At 36.1% G+C, this 23472-nt stretch overlaps 1 protein-coding gene across 1 annotated transcript in view; it reads left to right on the forward strand.

Moving 5' to 3' along the window:
* The window catches only part of CFTR (CF transmembrane conductance regulator), a 196137-nt gene that overhangs the window by 74710 nt on the left and 97955 nt on the right, over positions 1–23472 (forward strand). The window contains exon 11 of the mRNA XM_060020786.1: positions 4660–4851. Coding sequence (XP_059876769.1) covers positions 4660–4851 — 192 coding nt within the window. The remainder of the gene's footprint in view (positions 1–4659; positions 4852–23472) is intronic.

Here is a 23472-nt window from a genome sequence, read left to right on the forward strand (position 1 = left end):
GTCAGATGGAGGCAGTGACCCCTTAGGAATAATTAAACCCCTCTGAGAAACAACTTGGCAACTCAGTCTAGGAGGATGTCCTTCATAGTATAAGAATGGAGCATTTTATAATCTTATTAGATAAAAGGTCTAACTAAAATATAAGATAGAATAATTGAAAATATTCACATTTCAAGATAATTCCTGCACCACTCAATTTGGTAATTTGTATATCCAAAGCCTTAAAAATAACCAAATAACTTGTCGATTTGTATGACTTATCCTGGTATGTTTGCAGAGATTTTATATATTCATCACAACATAGTTTCAGTGGCCCAAAATTGGGGGAAGCCCTAAATATCTAACAATAGGGGATTGATTAGATAAATTTTGGTGTAGTTATATAATGGCATGTTATTCAGTCAGGCTAAGGGATGTTAAAAAATGACTCTGAAGATACTCTTAAGTGAAGAAAGACAACAGGTTATAAAATAATATGTACATTATGATCTGCATTTTATAAAAGCATATATATGTGTATACTTGTGTCCAGAAGGACATTATGGATCAAGTAGCTATCTCTGAGATTTTGGTTGTATTTTATATCTCTGGAAATCTGGAGATATAAAATACAATAAGGTCAGGTATAAGGATTAGATAAGGAAATGTATACAAAGCCCTTGATGCAGTACTTGGAACAAAATACATGCTTAATAAATGGTAGTTGTTTATACTGTTGTTAAAACTTTGTAGAAAAGCAAGAAAATGCAGATAGAACAAAAAATATCAGGGAAAAATGCACATTATTCCTAATTTCACCTGTTAGGGATAATCGGGTAAATATTTTGAAATATTTTTCTTCTAGACATTTTCCTATATATATGTGTTTATAAAAACCAAAATAGGATTATTCTCTAATACTGTATTGTAACCAATTTCACTCAGATAGAAATCAAACACATCACAAAGCTTTATCTGCAGAACACAGTCATTCGTAATGGCTGCATAGCATTACATGTTTTTGTTGAATATTCAGATTATTGCCAAGTTATTTTTGTATAAATGATGTTGTGATGGCATTCTCTATTATTTGTAAATCGATTGATCTGTATCTTTGTGCATTTCATAATTTTCTAATGATCAGTTTCTAAGACTAGGATTGCAGAGTCAAAGAGTTTACAGATTTTAAAACCTAATTTTTATTGGACTGTTTAATTTTTGAATAAAACACATGTCCTAGTCTCTTAAAAAAACCCAGTAAGGTCAGGTTTAATTTTATCACTCTCCCTTGTTATTAATGTCTAGACTGTAGGGGAACCATGTCTTCTTTGTTTTTATATTCCAAGGACTATCATAGTACCTAGCATGTAATAGGTGCTTGATATAAATTTATTTAATTGAATGTCTTTGGGAAAATGAATTTTGGGGGGGTTCTAATCTACATTCAATATCTTTCATTTATGAAACTTCCTTGAATTATTTTAATTAAGCAGTACTGGTGTAAGAGTCTACATTCCTGGGTATCCCCAACTAAAGGCTGGCTTATGGTATCACCCCCAGGGTGTGGGGATTTTTAGTTCTTCTGTTGTCTACACAACTGAAGCAGGTCTGTGGCCTTGCTGACAACCCCTGACAGCACATAGTCTCTGTCTTCTGCCCTGGCTGGCCTTGCTCTGGAACTCTTAGCTTGCTCTGCTAATTACTGAGCATCAGATGTGTGGAATGGCTGTGGGCTTCTGTTTTTGCTTACTTTTTAAATAAAATACAAAGTCTGCCAAGTTTTGTCAATATTTGGTATTTTATATATGTATTATATTCAATGGTGTTTACATTTAACTTCACATCTCTCAAAATACCAAAATATTGATAAATGTTTATATTGATAAATATTATATATTTATCTATATAAGTTTATATAGATAAATATTGTTAAATATATATTTAACTTTTGTATTTAATATATACAAACCTATATTTAACATGTATATTGTGTGCATATATATGTATACATATATATGTATATATACACATATAATATATGCCTACACACATATATATATTTATATATTATATATAGAGATATGTAATCCATATATAATCAGATCCATTCCATTGTTGGGATTTATAAAGCTGTTCTATATGAAAATAACACTTCTAGTTTTAATTTTTATATAGAAGAATTTTATGTAGAAATAAGGAATTTTGGAATTTTTTTCCCTATACAATAAGAATTTTAAAATTTACTGAACTAGATATCACAAAGATGTCTGTCTCTTGTCCCTCCTTTCTTCCTAATATATTTTAGGTGATATTATTATTTATTAAAATTAAAAATTCTGGAAAATTAAAATGTATAAAAAGTTGAAAAATTTCCCTCTCACTTCTGTTTCTCCTCTGCTTATTTTCCACTTTCCACCATTTCTCCCAACCCAGGCAGCTACTCTTGTTAATTTTTTGAATGTATATATATTATATATATCGCTGTATAGTATTTTATTGTTTGGTTAGAGGTCTGTAATGTAATGAGTCACCTATCGATTGACATTTGGGTTATTTCCAGTGCTTAACTAACACAAAGAATGACGCTATGACTAATCTTGCATATATGCCATTTAGCACGCCTACAAGTATTTCTGCAAGGTAGCTTCCTAGAAATGGTAAAGCATTTGTATATCTGTCAAACTTCCTGAAGGTTGCATCGATTTATTCACGTGCCATACAGTCCATATAAGATTGCAGATTTATTACCCCACAGCATCCCCAGCAGACGGCATCTAATTTTTTAATTATTTCCAGTCTCATTGGGTGAAGTCGTATGTCAGTGTTTTTTTCAATTTGCACTTATTATGAATAAAGTACAGTATCTTGTCATATGTTTAAAGGCCACTTCTATTTTAATTTTTGGTAAAATATCTGTATATTTTGCACAATTTTCTAATGAGATGTTAGTGTTTTTCCTTTTGATTTTAAGATCACTTAAGAGGGAAATTATTCCTTTGAGTGATATAACTTGCAAATATTTACCTCAGTTTGACATTCTTTCCTTTCATTTTCTGTGCACAAGATTTTTTTTAACGTGATTTAATTTATCTTTTATAGCTTCTGGATTTTGAGTCATAGAAAGGCTTTCTTACTCCATTTTTCTTTCTGTTTTTTTTAAATTTAGGCATCCTTCAATGTTTTCTTCAAGTATTTTATGGTCTTATTTTTATACTTATTCTTTGGCCTGTTTGGAGTTCATCATGCATATGGTGTGATATATGGCTACAGTTCTTTTGTTTGACCTCCAGTTGGCTGTTCAGTTGTTCAGCACCATATACTGAATAGTCTGTTTTTCTCCACTGATTTTAGATGACATCTTTATCAAACACTAGTTCTTTTATGCATTTGGATTTGTTTGTGTAGTTTTAATTCACTTCCATTGGTTTCTATATTTATGTACCAGTAATTCACTGTTTAAAGTTATTGAGCCCTTCTAATTTAATATAATGTATCATATCATTAAATTATTGAGTAAAATACAATATCATTTAGCAATTATATTGAGTAGGTACTTTGTGCCAGGTACCATTCTAGGCCCTGAGGATATAGTAGTGAACAAAACCCACAACATACCCTCTTCCTCAACCCAAGAGGCTCACATTCTAGTGGGAGATATACATATGTGTGTGTGTGTGTGTGTGTGTGTGTATGTCATATGATAGTAAATGCTATGAAGATAAAACAGAAAGGAAGATTGGTGATAGCGGTGTGATATTAAGCAGTGGAGATAGAGAAGGCCTCATTGAAAGGTAACATTTGAGCAAAAAATTGAAGGAGGTGAGAGATTAGGTCATGTGGCTCTCTGGGGAAGTCTTCCAGGTAAGGGGTGGAGCAAACCTGTGAAATGGGACTGTGTCTGTCTAGTTCACACAAGAGCAAGGAGGTCAGTGGGGTTGGCACAGTGAGCCATGGAGAGTAGAGCTGTCAGAGAAGTAATGGGAGCCACACCATTACTTGGGACCTTGTAAAAAGGCTCTGAGGGACTTACAAAGGGCCTTGTGAGGAGTTAGGCTTTTGTTCTGAAGACATTAGAAACCTTTGGAGGGTTTTCAGTAGAAAAGTAACATGATCAGACTTACATTTTGACAGGGCCACTTTGAGAATAGATTATAGGAAGACAAGGGCAGAGCAAAGACGTAAGTTAGAAGGCTATTGTATTTATTCTGGCAAGAGATGATATTAGCTTAATCCAGGTAGTAGTGGAAGAAGCCCCCAGATTCTGAACATGTTTCCAAGAAAGGTACAACGGCATTAGACAGATTGAACAAGGCATATGAGAAAATAAATGAGCCGTCAATAAATGTCAGCTGTTACTAATCTTTCCCTGACCTCTTCCAAACCCATCCCAACAATCTGAATTAGGTGCCCCATCTCTGTGAGCCTCTATTGTAGCATTTATCACACTCCATTGTAATTGTCTCTTTTATTCCTCTTTGTTTTATTCCTGTTCGTATCTTTTGTGCATAGCAGTATACCTAGAACAGGAAGTGCTTAAACTTTTTTGAATTGAATAAATTAATATAGAATCTTTAAAAATTAGAAGAGTTACTTCTGCTTAGGATGACAGTTGGAGGCACGTGCATCCTGAGAGTGATTTGATCAAGTGATTTAACGTAATAACAATGGGTTTATTTCCAGACTTCACTTCTCATGATGATTATGGGAGAACTGGAGCCTTCAGAGGGTAAAATTAAGCACAGTGGAAGAATTTCATTCTGCTCTCAGTTTTCCTGGATCATGCCTGGCACCATTAAAGATAACATCATCTTTGGTGTTTCCTATGATGAGTATAGATATAGGAGTGTCATCAAAGCATGCCAACTAGAAGAGGTAAGTAATTATGTGAAAAATATCTGATTATGCATATGAAACCTTCAAACTAGATATTTAACTTTTTACTTAATCAATCTGTATATATTAATCACATTTCCACAATGGGTAAACTGTGAGTAAATTAATTAATAAAATATATGACCCCTGCTGTAAGAAGCTTGCAGAAACATAAAGAAATTACAATTTATTTTTTAAATGGTGGTCTGGTTTGGTTACAATAAAAACTCTATGAATGGTAAGAATTTTGTACACTTATTAGTGAGACAGATGTCCTCCATGGACATTTATATAGCATATATTTTTTAAAAGGTACTTCAAAATTACATAAGAGGATTTTAATTATTTTAATAACACCATAGCCTAATGAAACAAACATTGACCACCAGTAGGGAATCAGCAATTAAATTGTGATTAGATCTCATCCTTTGGCCTTGAACATGTAACCATACAACTTTTAGTGACTAATTCTCTGAAACAGAGGCAAAATTACAATGAATCACTTCGTGACAATATCAAGGAATGAGCTAATCATCTGGAAATACAGAAAGCATTCCAAGTGAAGTCAGTACATGGATCTTATACTATTCAATACATAAATTGCATAATAAAGGGTTCAATAATTATTGGTGTTAATGGTAGGGAATATATCATTATGAGGTTGATCAGCAGGGAAAATATCACATTATGAGGTTTATCAGTAGTATTGCCTGAATAGTGATCTTGATTCAAAATCACTATCCTTGGTAAATGGCATTTGACATTAGTAGATTCCTTTAAATCAACTTTTATGAAAAAAATTGCAGTGGAATAAAATGAAGCTTAAAATGCAGTGCAAGAAAAATAGAAAAAAGGCTAATTGTGGATTAGATAGAAACTGCAGTCCTTACAAAAGAGGGCTACATCCTTGAACAAATGGCTTTTTATGTATATACTGACTCATTCAACAGTAGTTTTTAAAAGCTCCATTCTCTTATTTTTCATACACTCTGAAAGCATAATAAAAATGAAAACTATCCTGAAAAATACTGGATTTACCTTGAAGAAAATATTCCTCATTCCTCAAAAACTCTTCTTCCAGGGATAGTGTTTACAACCTAGAGGTTGGAACACTCATTACATTTGTTATAAAGCATCTGCATGTTTCTAGAGAATACAGATATTTGTCTAGGAGGGGGCTAGGATGTAGGACTGATAGTGAGTGCCCTGCAAGATAAATCAGGGGCTCTATTTGTTTATTAGTGGCAAGGTGTTGGCAGGTTTCTGGTAGGTTTTATTTTTTGCTTTGAATATATCTTTTCCCATAGAAATGGTTTTATAAATAGTGTCTTGATTCCCCCAAGTAAACCTATGGAAGTATATTTAACCCAAATACGGCATAGCTATATCAGTAGTAGTAAGTTCAGAGGTATAGGTACCTAGTTCATAAAATGAGCATTTACTATCTTCTGAATAGTGTGCTAGGTCCTGAGAATGCCAAGTTGAATAAGATGTGGTCTATTTTCTAAAGAGTGCATAGTAAAGTGACCTGTATTTTAATGAATGGTTGTATGGTATGTGAATTATATCTTGATAAAACTGTTAAAATAATGAAGGAAAGAGGATAAGAATAAAAACATATTCCTTTTTTTTTCTGATTCCATGGCCAGCCTTAAAATTATTTTTAAAGTGTATAATACTTTTTCTTTTTTTTTTTAATATATTCTCAAGGTAGTACAACCATCACTACATTTTGAACTCCTCTAAAAGAAATTCCGGTTAGCAATCAATTTACATTCTGTCATACCTAACTCGTCCACCCAGCCCTAAGCAAACTTTTGTCTTTAAAATATTCCTATTCTAGATATTTCACATAATTAGAATCATACAATATATGGTTTTCTGTGCCTAAATGAACTTTTAAACTATAAGAAAATAGGGAGTCTTAATTTTGAAAACATTTATTGAAACTTGCTGTCTTTTATGAAAATATGAATAGAGCAAGATCTATATACTGCGGAAGTTCATGGGCCAGTAGGGAAAAAAATCAATAAAGAATGTAATGCTTGCTCTAATAGGAACAAAAGAGACATTTCTATAGGAGTAAAAGGATGAAGCTGAGACTGCTAATGTAAGGAATAATCTCCAGAGGAGGCACAAGGCTGATGTCCTCTGATGGAATGATTCCCTGTGGAATTCTAATGGTGACAAGAGTGAAACTTATGGCGTTGGAGGAATTTTTTTTGATTAAGAACATTAGAGCTGCCAATAGGAATAGAGAAGATTAGGTTGATATGAAGAAGTGAAGATTGATGAGTGATGTTCCCTGGATTGTTGAGAAAATTAAATGAGATAAATAGAAGGTGCCTAACACAACATCTGGTACAAATTAGCCATTCAGTAAACAGTAGCTCATTTCTATTTCCTTTGGAGGTGGAGAATACTGCTAGAGAGCATGACGTAAGATAAATGTGTCTGAGAGCCTGTTCTTGTTAGTGAGTACTGGGGAAACAAGGTGGGGTTTGGTGTAATTGAAGAGAACCATGAAAAATCATCAATATCAATTTTGATGCTGACAAAAGCAGTTTTAAGAGAAAATTATAAAAGTGGTCATCTATAGCTTCTCTACATGACCCAATCAACAAAAGTTGGAGTGTTCTGTGGGAGAAAACAGTTGGCATACGATCCTGAAGGTCTGGCGTGTAGGCATATTGGTTCCATGCTCCAGAAATGGCCACAGGGTTGGGAGGTGCTTCTAGTTTCTCTCTCCCTTTCAGACCCCACAACATGACTTCTGTGATTACCAGACACCGTTCACTGTGGTGGAGGCAAGGTGGGTACAAAATGAAAACTTTATTATCCCTTTACTCAAAGAAAACATATGCAAAGAGACCATTTCAATACAATATAGCAAGCGTTGGGGTAGAAGTACTCTCAGGCACTACAGAAGTCCAGTTGAGGGAGCTTCTCAGGGAGGCTTTCTCTAAAAACAGACACCTTGAAGGATAAGTAAAAATGGAAAATATATTCTGGACAGAGGAAACTGCATGAGCAGAAAAACCAGACATGAAACCACTTGGTTTGCGCAGGGAACCACAAGCATCTTGAGAGAACGAGAGTATTATTGGGGGACAGTGAGTGGGGAGGAATGAAGCTGGAGGGCCATGTCTTGGGAGCCTTGAAAACCAGTCTCAGGAATTTGGTCTTGGAGAGCTTTAATCAGGGAAGTGTAATCAGCTTTGCAATTTAGATATATCTCTTTGGCTGTGATATGAGAAGCAGAATTAAGGTGGATGTGATTCAAACCTTTGTGGACTAACAGAAAGAACAGAGATTTTGAAACCTGATAGAGCTGGGCTACTGAAGAAAGTTACTTAACCTTGCTGTATACTGAGTTTTATCCTCTGCAATATAAGGATAATATTACCTATTTTATAGGGTTTTGTGGATTCTTCTGGCACATAGAAAGTACTTAATAAATAAAACAGTGATTATTATTATTAGTAGTAGTAATAGTAGTACTATTTGCTATTCTGATTAGAAGGAGGAAGACTAATAGGAAGCTATTTCAGTAATCCAGATAATGTCAATGATGGACAAGAAGAGACTAAAGTATCAGAGTAATTATGAGAAGATAAGGAATCCCTTATTTGTGTACTATTCAATATTTGCATCCTTAGGAAAGGGCATCAGGAAAAATGAGCCTTTGGGAAAAAGTGAATATTTTTTTCCTCGAGAAGTTGGTTTAGGATTAAGGATTCCTTACATAACAGGAACTGGAAAGAGGTACAGGTAGAGAGGCTATGGGTTTAGAAAAGAAGGATGTGGAGGTCAGTTAAGATGTCTGATCTTACGATGACTAAGATGTCTGATCAAGCAGAGGGATCACAGGTATTGCTAACAAAGTACCAGTGGAGGACACCACTAGATGGGTTTTAATAATGATGATGTTCTTTGTTTTTTTATTGTACAATTCACTCTTCATCCTCTTTGCCTTAAAATAGCAAATAAAACACTTAGTTTTTTATTTTTAATAGTCCCTGAGTCCCTGCTCCTTTCTGTCCTGCTGACGTTTGCAACTGACTTAGGTCTTCCTAGTCATCTTATGTTAGGCAAAAGCATCCAGTCTCTCCTAAATTCCTGTACTTTAAACTGGCAAATGTAGTAAGTACAATGAGTACATTAGTATATGATTTTCTCTTCTCTTTACTGAATGTTTCCTGTATGCTGTTATCTATCCAACTACATGGTAAATTCCTTGAGAATAGTGATTCTAAACATTTTATTTTGGGATACTCCACCAAACACATTGATAGGGAGAAGGATAAATTCTTGTTGGATGACTGTTTCAGAAATATTTTGAAGTAGGCATGTCAGTCGCAAGAATTTTGCTCAGAAAATGTTCTTTTCTGAGCCTCACAGTCTCAGAGTTTGAGGAGACAATTATACAACAACAAGTTTTTGCTGGGAGTGACAAATAAAAATAATGAAAAATGCTAGACTATCCTGAAAGTCAAAATCAAGTTTCCCCTATTTTAAATGACTTTAAAAGTTACCGATTTTTGTTGTTGTTAAACAACTGTTCCCGCCTTTGAAAGAGGCCAGTGAGGACCTTCCAAAATGAAGGTTTTATTTTTTTAAGCATTTGGTGGAGGAGTTTTGAGCACAGGAACACAAAATACCTACAGAATCCTTGAGGGTTAACAGCTGGTGTCAGCCCAACACTCCCTCAGCGTGTTCTCTCTGTGGCCCCTATCACCAAATACAAACGTTCATGATTCAGTAGGTTTTCATTTTGACTGGCAAAGCTGATCTGTTTCTTAATGTACTACATCTAGACTTGGGGCTGTAGATGAGGCGGAATATTTTCTTCCTCATTTTTGTGTTTTTATTCAACTTTGATATCTACAAAGCACTTGAGTGTGTAATGATGCCTGGTGTCATAGGAGTAGGCAGGTAGGTGCAAATTTGCTTCGATAGGAAAAAGCATGCACAACATAGTTCACATAGTTTTCTGATTTCAGTCTGTGGTTGAAAACTATTCAGCCAGTGGGATTTAGTGAAGACTCTATCACAGGGAAGAGCATGGAGACAGTGCTATGCTGATAGAATAAATTGTAACAAGCAGACACGAGTAAGCAAGTCCTGTTGACTCTTCACCTTTAGGTCTCCTCTTTCAGGAACTTTTCCATGTCTTGCTTATATGTCCTACTTTGGATCTAGATTATAGTAGAATGGATTTCTAGACAAATTAATAGTTAATTCTTAAAAATACCATTTTGTATCCTTGTGCCCATTAACTTCTCCTCCAAATTTTTCTTTCCACGTTCCCAAACTACCCTTAGAATCCTCCTATTTGTGACTTTTGTAACCAGCACTGAAGATTTTACTAGCTCAAAAAGAGGAATTAATATAATTGGGCCCCCGTTAATTTACTTATCCCGTAAGGAGATTATAATCATATTTTGTCATTGAAAGAGTGACAGGTTTCACTGTCCTCTTGCCTTTTAAAACTTTCCAGAATACCGCTCCTTCGCCATTCTCCAATATCTTATCCTATGACACTGTCTCACAACTGACAGCAACAGATCCCAGGCAGGCTAGTGTTTGGGTACCAAGTAATTGGACTGTCTTTCTTCAGTGACTCACTCTCTTGTAAGAGGACCTGGTTTGGAGCCGTAATTGGCTTTTGTAACAGTGCATGGTGGGAGGTGGGGTGGGGGATGTGAGAAGAGGTCCGAGGCTTAGGATATGTTACTGGTTTCCACAGAGCTGTTGCAGTCCTTCTGTAACCACAAAATGGTCGTCATTAGGTAAATATTTGTCATGGCCATTCATTACATACACATTGTAATAAAAATATTTACTGTGTAAGTTGAAGAAGTAACATCTGTTTGTGTTTTCTATTCCACTAGACAGTTTTCACATTTAGTCACTAGAAGAAAAAAACATTGGGAGGGAACTTGGCAAGAGATTACTAAGAGAAAGAAATCTTGGGAGGGAAACTGGCAAGAAATATGAAAAACTTGGGAGGGAAGTAAGCAAAGAAATGAGTTAACAGCTGTTCTGGAAAATAAATTCCATCATGCAGATACCACAAGACTAATTAAATTTGAATTTGACCCCTGGATCTTCAAATCTGGCCAAAACTCACCTGCATTGAACAGACTTGACCTTTGGGTGGTCAATCCACCATTGTAGGAGAATTCAGGAATGTTCAGTTGGGAGATCTGTAAATAAAAAATGGCCACACAAATTAACATTTGCATTCAATAGTAGCCAAGATATAATAGACATCCAAAACAGATATTCGAAACACACTGAACTATGTCCCCTAAACCAGAATAAACCACACTAAGTGACTGTACCTTGAACCACCTGTCATTTTCTACTGATAGGTAATTAAGTTTGAAAGCACTCCCATTTATTTATTGTAATATGAAGCAACTACATTTATTTAATAAAACTGTGGAACCAAACAGGAACACCATAGCGTTTCCTGAACTAGACTATTATTTCACTTCATTTGAACCCTGGAACTTAAAAATAAATACTAGCTAACATCCATTGGGAGGGCACAAGTCAGCATTGCTCTGCTAAGCATTTTTGCACGCATTGGTCCATTAATTCTAACTTTCTAGTTATCTAGTGACCACTTTCCCTAGAGTTTGCAATCAAAATGAAAATGTGCTGAATTCTAAAAGTGTGAACTAGGGTTTAGCAATTAAGATTACAATTCTGGAACTAATTATTAGCTTAAACAAATGAAATTACATCTCCAAAACCTGAATAACCCTAAGACTGCCCCTCTTCCTAAGATGTGGGCAGATCAACAGAACAGTAGTATAAAAGTCGAATTATAAAAGAATCTTTAGTTGCAAGAAAAAAAAAAAGTCAAGTTATAACTGTCTGGGACCAAGCTATCTCATGAATAGATAATGAAATTAAGATATTTAAGCCAGGCCCCTCATATTAAAAAACAAAACATCATTAAGTTTTCCAAAGGTCAAAGCCATGCTGTATCATTATATATAGGCCTGATGTTTCATCCCTTTTGAAGAACTGGGATACTGGACCCCACACTCCTGGAATTTTCCATTTTGTAGTGATGGCTAATTCAACAAGGTCAAGAGAAGATTTTACACTTATATTTTAATAGAACTTTAGACTTTAATAGAACCTTAGAACTTGGTAATGTTCATAAATTCCTTTCCAGGAAGGGACACTTGGGTTTTCTAAAAATTTAGTATAAGTATTCTGTAGACAAAAATTGCCCTTGAAATGACAATTATATTACCATGAATATGTTTCAGAACCAAGTCTGTAATACCTAATTTTTATTTAGAAGGTTTAATTACCCTTGATTCAAATTTCATAAATTAAAAAATTGATTTCAATAAGCATTTGTTGAGTTTCTGCTGTGGACACAGTATATGTTAGGTACTCTGAATGCTGCCTGCAAGTATAACAAGGGTCCTGTCTGTAATGAGTTTTTGACTTACAGATTTTTTTTGGGGGGAAAAATATATCTATATACACACACATATATATGAATATATATATTCACTCATGTAGTAAATATTTGTGAGTGCAAACATTAAACTAGGGACTGCATCAAACTCTCGGAATTACTGGTAAAAAAGGCACAATCCCTGTCCTCAAAGGTCTTCCACTCTGGTGGAGATGAACAAGTAAAACCAGTGCAGTTTGTTAAGTTCTACGATATTGGTTAATACCGGGTACTTATATGGTATAGAGAAGCAGCACTTAATCTGGTCTTAGAAGGTCAGGTGAGGTTTCCCTGGAGGAAGTGACATCTAAGGTGAGAGAGATGATGGATGAGTAGGAACCATTTGAATGAAGAACAGGGAGAATATTCCAGAAAGAGAACACAATGTACAAAGCTGGGAGCCAACAGAGAACATTGTACCTTCGAGGAGCTATGATCAGTTGTGTGTGGCTGGGGTGTAGGATGAAATGGGCTGGAGTCAAGTGAGAGCACTGCACTTTCAGGGGAACTCTAGGTGGTGCAGCGAAGCTGGGACCTGGAAAGGAAGGCGTATATGATGAGAGCCGAACTGGGAGAGAACAATCAGATCGTGGTTTCTGTCTCCCCACTTGCCAGCAATTAAACCAAATAGCCAAAAGAGGCAGAAAGAGAGAGTCATCCACACTTCACTTTCATGTTTCATATACCTGGGGAAATGCAGTTCTCATGCAGCGGTTTAGCTGCAAGAGGAGTTGGTGAAACGTGGTGCTTAGTGGGAGCACAGGCCCCTTGGGAGGGGAGCAGGTGGGTCCTCCATGGTTGCTTTTCTTCACTGGAGGGAGTACCATAATAAAAACAATATTTTAGGGAGATTTATCCAGTGTAACATGAAAACTGGAGGGGGTAATGGAGATGTGGATAGACATTTATGAAATATTGTTATGCACATTTTAAAGTGTAAGAAATGAAAGTTTGAGAGACTTGTTGAAGATCACGTCTCATAACTGATGGGACCAGCAAGAGAATCCAAATCTTCTGACTTCTTCTCTTTTTTGCTATACTCGATTAGGGTTGTTGCCTATTAGAAACTCCTACGACTTATGCATTGAACATTGCAGACTTTGAGTTAGGACTTCAGGCTGGTTAATGTCACTATGATTGTAACAGTATTATTAAACCATTGGGATTATAAGTCTGCCATTTGTGAAAGAGAAGGTTACGATGACAAAGACTGGTGAACTAACGGCACTGAAAATTTCGTGACATAGTTTTGAAAAGTCTTTGCAGGATATTTATTTTCATATAATTGACATATCAGGCTACCATACTCCTAAATTCCGTACTCCTTGATCTTGGGAAGACCACCTATACTAACACACTTGAAATTTAAATGTCAAGACATTTCTACCCATATCTTCTCCCAAATTATCTTCTTTTCTTCTCACCTTGGGGCAGAATCTCCTCTTCACGCCTCATGACCTCAAATTTAAAATATGGAGGCCTAAGTAGGTGGGCAGTCAGCTCAGGGAAGAAAGCCTTCTCAGGGAAAGTTGAGCAGCTGGTTTTTTAAAATGAGCTCTTGAGAGAATAAGGATCTTGGTAGGATTACTTCAGAGGTGATGGGTAAGGACATATTGAAGCCCATCTCCTGGGGCTACTAGGACCTACTGGTCCTACTAGGGACCTGGGAGACCTGCGAGGAACTCCAGAGCAGGATCAAGTGTGAGGTAACACAGTAATGTGCCAATGAAGCTCTTGAGAAAGGAGTACTTTCTAGATGCTGGATTTGTCCCAGTATCTTGGGCGGGTAGACCTAGAAAAGATAGTTAAGGAATGAGTAGGTTCTTAACTGCCAATTCTTAGACCAACTGAATTAAAATCATCTAGAGAGAGCTTTTAGAAAATAGATTGTTAAGAATCATTTCAGAGAATCTGAAGTCTGGAGTCCAGAAATCTGTCATTAAATGAGTCTAATGTAGAGCTAGAACACAATAAATAAGATTCTTTGTCTCAAGTATCTTTTTTAGCTTCCTTGGGGACACTTATCTCAAGATACGTTAAAGCACTGCATTTTACAGCTCTTCAAGCTATGAATAGAATTACATATATACTCACAAGTTCATACATAAAAACCATGTATGTATATATATATATGAATATTAAACAATAGCTTAATATCGACAACAAAAGACTGTAATATCTATTATAATAGTGCTTTTTGTACTTTTGTTGGGTCCAATAACGAATATATTGGAATTCGAGTTTTCTGCTATGAATCGGTCAGTACCAAAGCCCAGTGAAAGAAGAGTTTTTATTTTTCAAGTTGATAGAATGTTCTCACTTCTTAAGCTTTCTAGCAAGGATTAATCTTTAGCCAATATTTGTAGGTACAGCTATTTGTAATCAAGTTTGACTTAGGCCAACAGACTGTCTTCCCTAATGAACAGAACTCCGATTTTTAATTTATAGAATTCATTCATGTATATTCCCTGCTTTAGAAGTTAACCTCCCTCTTTGGATACGTATCATACAGTGCTACATCCACAGTTACAACAGCTGTGTGCAAAAATGCTTAATTCATTTTTTCTCTCTATACAGTACTCTTTTGGCTTTCTCACATTCTCTTCTTCCTCTCTTCTCCCTTCCCCTTCCCTCTGTTCCCCCAACACTTCTTTTCTCCTTCCTCCTTCTTGCCTAGTTTCCTTGTGCATAAAGCATAATACAAGTGCTTAGTAATTATTAAACGTTAATAACAGTGACATTAACTGTCTAATGATTCACTGTTAAAGACATGTTTATTGAATGGCATTACTTCTGAAGTTCATGTTCCCGCAACCCAAGCTTCTCACCATCCTCCCTTACCACAAGCAGCTGTATTGTCAAGGTTGTTCTGAAGAGTGATAAGACAGCCATAAAACAAGGTTTATGGTATTTTCCTATCTACAGAGCCACAGCAAGCTCAAGTGTACTCAGCAAATATTGCAAAATTACATAGGACCATTAAATGTAACACTTCACCCTTTCTTTAAAGTTCTCTCTCTCTCAATATACTAATACCCTATACCATTCCTCTATGTTCACGTCAGAGTTGATGAGCTTTGTATTAGCAGTTCCTCCTGAACAGCTTCTGGTTTGTCTGGCTCAGTTGAATAATATCAGGGTGATGAAATTTAGGTGCATTTTAAAAAAGTAAAGTGGTACATGTTTGTGTGAAAAGTGTGTTCATAACATTGGGTATATTATATACTTTTTTAATAATAAAATAAGTTAATCTTTATTGCACATTTATTATAATATTACTTTTACCCTCGCTGGTACTCTTTATCTAAGTATTTTCAAGTGCTTTACAATTTCAAACAGACTTAATGTTTTTTGTGCACAGAATCCTTTGAAGTTGACATTTGCCTTTCTGACCAGCATGTTGTAAAGGAAGTTAGCCAGAAGAACAGGTACCTATTCAAACAGGCATAAAAATCACAGGTTAAAATGCAGATTCCTGTACTCTGCCCTAATTCTTCTGAGTAAGAATAGGTGCAGCATTTTTAAGCAAGCTCCCCAGGTGATTCTGAAATAATTGGTCCAGAGATCACACTTTGAAAACCAATGATCCAGATATTTGATTTTATCTGTAAATAATGAGATGAGAAAATTATTAAAAACTGAAATGACAGTGTAGGGTGGTTGCAAAGAAAGATTTTTCAGGGTCTCCTTCAATAGGAAAATTAACTGATCACAATTTTTAAAAGTTTATATTTGATTTATTTTAAGATTTAGGTTTAGAAAAATCTTAGTAGTTAATTTTTATATTAGAAATCAAATCATGCCCAGTATCTTAATTCCAATAAATGATTTCCTCCAATAATTTTTTTTTTTTTTTTTTTTTTTTTTTTTTTTTTTTTTTTTTTTTTTTTGCGGTACGCGGTCCTCTCACTGTTGTGGCCTCTCCCGTTGCGGAGCACAGGCTCCGGACGCGCAGGCTCAGCGGCCATGGCTCACGGGCCCAGCCGCTCTGCAGCATGTGGGATCTTCCCGGACCGGGGCACGAACCCGTGTCCCCTGCATCGGCAGGCGGACTCTCAACCACTGTGCCACCAGGGAAGCCCTCCTCCAATAATTTTTATGGGTAACTCCAAGAGAACTCAAGAGAAGTTGCAGCGCAAGTAAAGAGAAATCAAATTTGTCTCTGGTTGCAAAGTTTCCCTGGGCAGCACATGCTCTTATGCTGCTTTTTAAACTCATGATAGCACCAAGGCTGAAAACCAACACCCTTAAGATAAATATAGCACCAGACTGGAGTGCCCTTAGTCATCAGCAAAGATAAATGTTTAACAGAGTATACAAAACAAAGTGTTTTATGTTAAATAGAAGCTAAATACTAATAAAGAAATCTCCAAATGAACAATAAAGTAATCAGAACAAGTACTCACATTAGCAGCAGGATATTGGTTTTATTAATGCATTTGATCTTAAAATAATGGGCTTATTCACAATTCTCTTCAGTCTACCCCTACTATTTTGTTTCACTTCAATCTCAGCAGCTTTCTAATAATTATGATCTTTGAGATATTTGTTAAATTATCCATATTGACACATTTCTCTTCATAAATGGTTTCAGTCCAGAAAAGGAGGCCAAGTGCATTGGCTCAGAACATCAAATCTTTTTCAGACGCAGGAATCTCTTATTTTTGTGCTTTTTCAAGGTAATCTGCATCACTAGCATCTATTCCAGATAGGAAACATTTATATGACAACATCCCTGTTTTCTTAACTATATTGTTAGAGCCCTAGACGAATTGTAAGACCATTTCACCAAATCCTCAAGTCCATTCTCTAGTAGGTCTGCGTCTTTATTCCCATCCTGCCCGGGGAGGGGGAAGGGTAAGCTGGGACAAAGTAAGAGAGTGGCATGGACATATATACACTACCAAATGTAAAACCAATAGCTAATGGGAAGCGGCCGCGTAGCACAGGGAGATCAGCTCTGTGCTTTGTGACCACCTAGAGGGGTGGGATAGGGAGGGTGGGAGGGAGGGAGACGCAAGAGGGAGGAGATATGGGGAGATACATATATGTATAGCTGATTCACTTTGTTATAAAGCAGAAACGAACACACCATTGTAAAGCAATTATATTCCAATAAAGATGTTAAAAACAAACAAACAAAAAAGAACATTTCACCAAATCCTTCTCACCATCATTCTTCCGTAAACCCCAAGCTTCAGGCAATCACTGTTACGAATGTGATATGTACTTTTCAATCCATTTAAATGAATTTACACCATATATATTTATCTATAAACAATACTTAATTGTTTTGTGTGGCTTTAAAATTTACATAAATGGTATAATTTGTACACATAATTCTTCAACTTGCTTTCTTTGTTCCAGTTACCTTTTTGAGGTCTAGCTGTGCTACTTAGATGTAGAAATTTATTTCATTCTATTAAACTGCTGGATGGTGCTTATGTGTAACATTTTATTTACTCCGCTCTTGATGAATATTTAGATTGTTCTAAGATTTTACTTAGTACTGCAATGGCAATCTTTGAATATTTCTCTTTGCACGTATGTAAGAGCTTCTCCGGTATAAATAGATGAATTGTGGTGTCCTAGGATATTATGTACATTTCCAGTATCGCTAGATGCTGCCAAATTGTATTTTAAAGTAGCTGTACCGATTTACGCTACGAACAGTCATTTATGAGCGTTCCCATTTCCTCAATCTTTGAAAACTCTTGTTTTTGACAGAGAGTTTAATTTTTACCATTCTAAGTTGTAAGAAGTCCTATCTCTTTACTGTTCTAATTTGCAGTTCCCTGATTGCTTGTGAGATTATATTTGTTAGCCATTTGACTACATATCCTTTGCCATTTTTTTGGTAAGATTGTGGTAGCTGTGAGATGTGCCTTATACACCTCTGTCGTAGGGAATGTAATTGAATGAGGGCCCACTGCTATGAGTTAAAATCCTTCACTTTCAGAGTTTGTCTTGAGACTACACCTTCCCACAAATGATTGAGTGTGGCAGGGATACTGAAGCAGATTTGTGTCTGAAAGACATGGGACTTATTTATTAATGGATTTTGGCTCAGAGACTCTCAGATGGCTCTGTCAGACCTTGCTTAGATTGCAAAGTGTTCTAATGTCTTTCCATCTAACCTTCTGTCCTTCTCTCCTTCGCTCAGGGGTTGGAACTGCATTGAGGTCTGACAGCTCTCCCAGCCTTCCTTGCCTCCTTTCCTGTTTTCTTTTATGCAAGTATTTCCCATAATAAGATAATTTCATGTTCAATACTTTCTTGGTATCTGCAGCTTGGAGGGACTGTACTAAAACAGTTATATACATTGCATTACTCTCCTTTAGGGATGGGAGGTAATGCAACGTATGTTTTGTTCTGGAATCTTTTGTTATAGAGAGTTTTTTTGATTTTCATATAATGAATTATATCTATATTGTCTTTTATGGTTTGTTCTTTATCTTTAAGACAATCCTTTCTAATACAAATCTTAAAAATATACTCTTGTGTATTCTCAATATTCTTAAAGTTTCAGTTTTTGCATTCAGGACTACAAACCATTGGAATTAATTTTTGTATTTGGTATGAGCTAGGGGTCTAATTTTATCTTCCAAATGGAGATCCATATGTCATGAGATAATTTTCTGAGCAGTTTCTCCTTTCCCTATAAACTATCATTCTAACACTTTTATGCTAGGTTCTGATCTGTGTGTGGGTTTGTTTGTTTGTTTGTGGAATCTTCTGTTCCATTCATCTGTCTGTTTACTCTCCATCAGAATCTACTTTTCAAATGACAGTAGGCTTACCATTTAACTTTATTTATTATTTAGGGTTAACGAGTGTGCTCTAGCGACATATCCCAGTATCTTAAGCTGGCCAGAGAGATAAGTTGGGGGCAGACTTGGTTAGGTTCGAACCTAACCTTCCTTTGTGAGGAAGTCACAAAGGTTCTCCCAGGCATGAAGCCACATCTCAGCTCAAAATCCAGCTCTTTTATTAAGTTGTCCTTGATAGATTATAGATTGTAAGCTCCCGAATGCAGGGGATTAATCGTAACCATCTCTAAATTGCCTAAAATACTTGCTCACTGTTTGGAACATATGCCTATAATAATTTAAACTTGTCCTGGTTCCCAAAGCATAGAGCAAATTACAACCCTGCCCTTGCCCTTGAGAAGCTCACAGTCTTTGAGGGTAAACAGACAATTAATAAGAAAAGACATAAAAGCTCTTATAACACATAGGAACAGAAAAGTCATGACTAGTTGTCAAAGAAGTCATGGAAGACTTTATGGAGGATATTAAATTTTTATTGATTTTAAAGGAATTTGCCAGATAAAGAAGTAGAGGAAAGCCATTCTAGATAGAGGGACCGGCAGGTGCAAATAGTAAAAGATATGGTAAATTTGGAGAACAATAAAACTTCCGTGTGGCTAAGGGTCAAGACGTATTTGGAAGAGTGCTGGGAGGTGAGTCTGAAGAAATGAGCTGGGAAAAGTTTTGTATGCCATCTTTCTATTTTTATTTTTTTAATTTATTTATTTTTTGGCTGCATGGGGTCTTCATTGCTGCTCACGGGCTTTCCCTCTAGTTGTGGCGAGCAGGGCCTGCTCCTCGTCGTGGTGCGTGGTCTTCTTATTGTGGTGGCTTCTCCTGCTGCAGAGTATGGGCTCTAGGCGTGCGGTCCTCAGCAGTTGTGGCTCATGGGCTCCAGAGCGCAGGCTCAGCAGTTGTGGCGTAGGGGCTTAGTTGCTCCGTGGCATGTAGGATCTTCCTGGACCAGGGCTCAAACGTGTGTCCCGTGCACTGGCAGGTGGATTCTTAACCACTGCGCCACCAGGGAAGTGCCTGTGTGCCATCTTTTAAGGTTTGGATTTTATTCTGGAGTTCACAAGGATCCAATATATTTTTGGTTGTTTGTTTTATGATGTTTTGTTTTAAGCAGGGATGTGACATGATCAGTTCAACTGAATGAATTTGAATTGTTCAAAGTAATGTGGATCATACGTTCTTTGGCCAAGCTATCCGCTACCAGCTGAGAAAAAATGACTTCTCCTATATTTTAGGGTCATGGGATATGATGAGCATTCTCCATGAATCAGCTCTCATTATGTAATGTTAACAGGATTGAAGAGGATAAACCTTTGGAAAGTGAGACAACTTGATACTTAAGAACTCCATATCTTCCACATATGTTTTATTATTTTTTTGATAAGAGAACTAGTAACCTAGTTCATAAGAAAAGTATCAATAAACATCCCCTTTTACTTATGCAGAATTCACTTGCTTAGCACCATAATAGTGGATGATAGAGATCAAGCTGAATAAACACATGCATATATGTATGTATACCATACATATACGTGTAAGTAATATATATATATATACACATATCTATGTACATATATAAAGATGTATAAAAATGCAATCTGTATGTGTATATATATGTATATTCAAATGTATGTGTGTCTATACCCCAGTCACTATAATGAGTATTTTGGATAGCAGTTGTGATAACCTCTGGTTAGATATACTATAGTTACCAAAGAAAATATTTTATACACCATTAAAATATTATTGAGGAAAGTACAGCTAGCGGATAAAGTCTTTTTTAAATTTTTATTATTTATTTAATTTTTAAAAACATTTTTATTGGAATATAATTGCTTTACAATAGTGTGTTAGTTTCTCCTTTATAACAAAGTAAATCAGTTATACATATACATATATCCCCATATCTCCTCCCTCTTGTGTCTCCCTCCCTCCCACACTCCCTATCCCACCCTTACAGTTGGTCACGAAGCACCGAGCTGATCTCCTGTGCTATGTGACTGCTTCCCACTAGCTATCTATTTTACATTTGGTAGTGTATATATGTCTGTACATACACTACCACTCTCTCACTTTGTCCCAGCTCACACGTCCCCCTCCCCGGGTCCTCAAGTCCATTCTCTAGTAAGTCTGAGTCTTTATTCCCTTCTTGCCCCTAGGTTCTTCATGACCTTTTTTTTTTTCTTTTTTAGATTCCATATATTTGTGTTAGCATACAGTATTTGTTTTTCTCTTTCTGACTTACTTCACTCCGTATGACAGACTCTAGGTCCATCCACCTCACTACAAATAACTCAATTTCATTTCTTCTTATGGCTGAGTAATATTCCATTGTATATATGCGCCACAACTTCTTTATCCATTCATCTGTTGATGGACACTTAGGTTGCTTCCATGTCCTGGCTATTGTAAATAGAGTTGCAATGAACATTGTGGTATATGACACTTTTTGAATTATGGTTTTCTCAGGGTCTATGCCCAGTAGTGGGATTGCTGGGTCATATGGTAGTTCTATTTGTAGTTTTTTAAGGAACCTCCATACTGTTCTCCATAGTGGCTGTATCAATTTACATTCCCACCAACAGTGCAAGAGGGCTCCCTTTTCTCCACACCCTCTCCAGAATTTATTGTTGGTAGATTTTTTGATGATGGCCATTCTGACTGGTGTGAGGTGATACCTCATTGTAGTTTTGATTTGCATTTCTCTAATGATTAATGATGTTGAGCATTCCTTCATGTGTTTGTTGGCAATTGGTATATCTTCTTGGGAGAAATGTTGATTTAGGTCTTCTGCCCATTTTTGGATTGGGTTGTTTTTTTGATTTTGAGCTGCATGAGCTACTTGTAAATTTTGGAGATTAATCCTTTGTCAGTTGCTTCCTTTGCAAATATCTTCTCCCATTCTGAGGGCTGTCTTTTCGTCGTTTGTGGTTTCTTTTGCTGTGCAAAAGCTTTTAAGTTTCATTAGGTCCCATTTGTTTATTTTTGTTTTTATTTCCATTTCTCTAGGAGGTGGGTCCAAAAGGATCTTGCTGTGATTTATGTCATAGCGTGTTCTGCCTATGTTTTCCTCTAAGAGTTTGATAGTATTTGCCCTTACATTAAGGTCTTTAATCCATTTTGAGTTTACTTTTGTGTATGGTGTTAGGGAGTGTTCCAATTTCATTCTTTTAGACGTAGCTGTCCAGTTTTCCCAGCACCACTTATTGAAGAGGCTGTCTCTTCTCCATTGTGTATTCTTGCCTCCTTTATGAAAGATAAGGAGACCATATGTGTGTGGGTTTATCTCTGGGCTTTCTATCCTATTCCATTGATCTATATTTCTGTTTTTGTGCCAGTACCATACTGTCTTGATTCCTGTAGCTTTGTAGTATAGTCTGAAGTCAGGGAGCCTGATTCCTCCAGCTCCATTTTTCTTTCTCAAGATTGCTTTGGCTATTCGAGGTCTTTTATGTTTCCATACAAATTGTGAAATTTTTTGTTCTAGTTCTGTGAAAAATGCCTTTGGTAGTTTGATAGGGATTGCATTGAATCTGTAGATTGCTTTGGGTAGTAGAGTCATTTTCACAATGTTGATTCTTCCAATCCAAGAACATGGTATATCTCTCCATCTGTTTGTATCATCTTTAATTTCTTTCATCAGTGTCTTATAATTTTCTGCATACAGGTCTTTTTTCTCCTTAGGTAGGTTTATTCCTAGGTATTTTATTCTTTTTGTTGCAGTGGTAAATGGGAGTGTCTCCTTAATTTCTCTTTCAGATTTTTCATCATTAGTGTAGAGGAATGCAAGAGATTTCTGTGCATTAATTTTGTATCCTGCTACTTTACCAAATTCATTGATTCGCTCTAGTAGTTTTCTGGTAGCATCTTTGGGATTCTCTATGTATAGTATCATGTCATCTGCAAACAGTGACAGCTTTACTTCTTTTCCAATTTGGAATACTTTTATTTCTTTTTCTTCTCTGATTGCTGTGGCTAAAACTTCCAAAACTATGGTGAATAATAGTGGTGAGAGTGGGCAACCTTGTCTTGTTCCTGATCTTAGTGGAAATGCTTTCAGTTTTTCACCATCGAGGATGATGTTCGCTGTGGGTTTGTAATATATGGCCTTTATTATGTTGAGGTAAGTTCCCTCTATGCCTACTTTCTGGAGGGTTTTTATCATAAATGAGTGTTGAATTTTGTCGAAAGCTTTCTCTGCATCTATTGAGATGATCATATGGTTTTTCTCCTTCAATTTGTTAATATGGTGTATCACATTGATTGATTTGCGTATATTTAACAATCCTTGCATTCCTGCGATAAACC

Source organism: Delphinus delphis, chromosome 9 (assembly GCF_949987515.2).
Source record: "Delphinus delphis chromosome 9, mDelDel1.2, whole genome shotgun sequence".
NCBI lineage: Eukaryota > Metazoa > Chordata > Mammalia > Artiodactyla > Delphinidae > Delphinus > Delphinus delphis.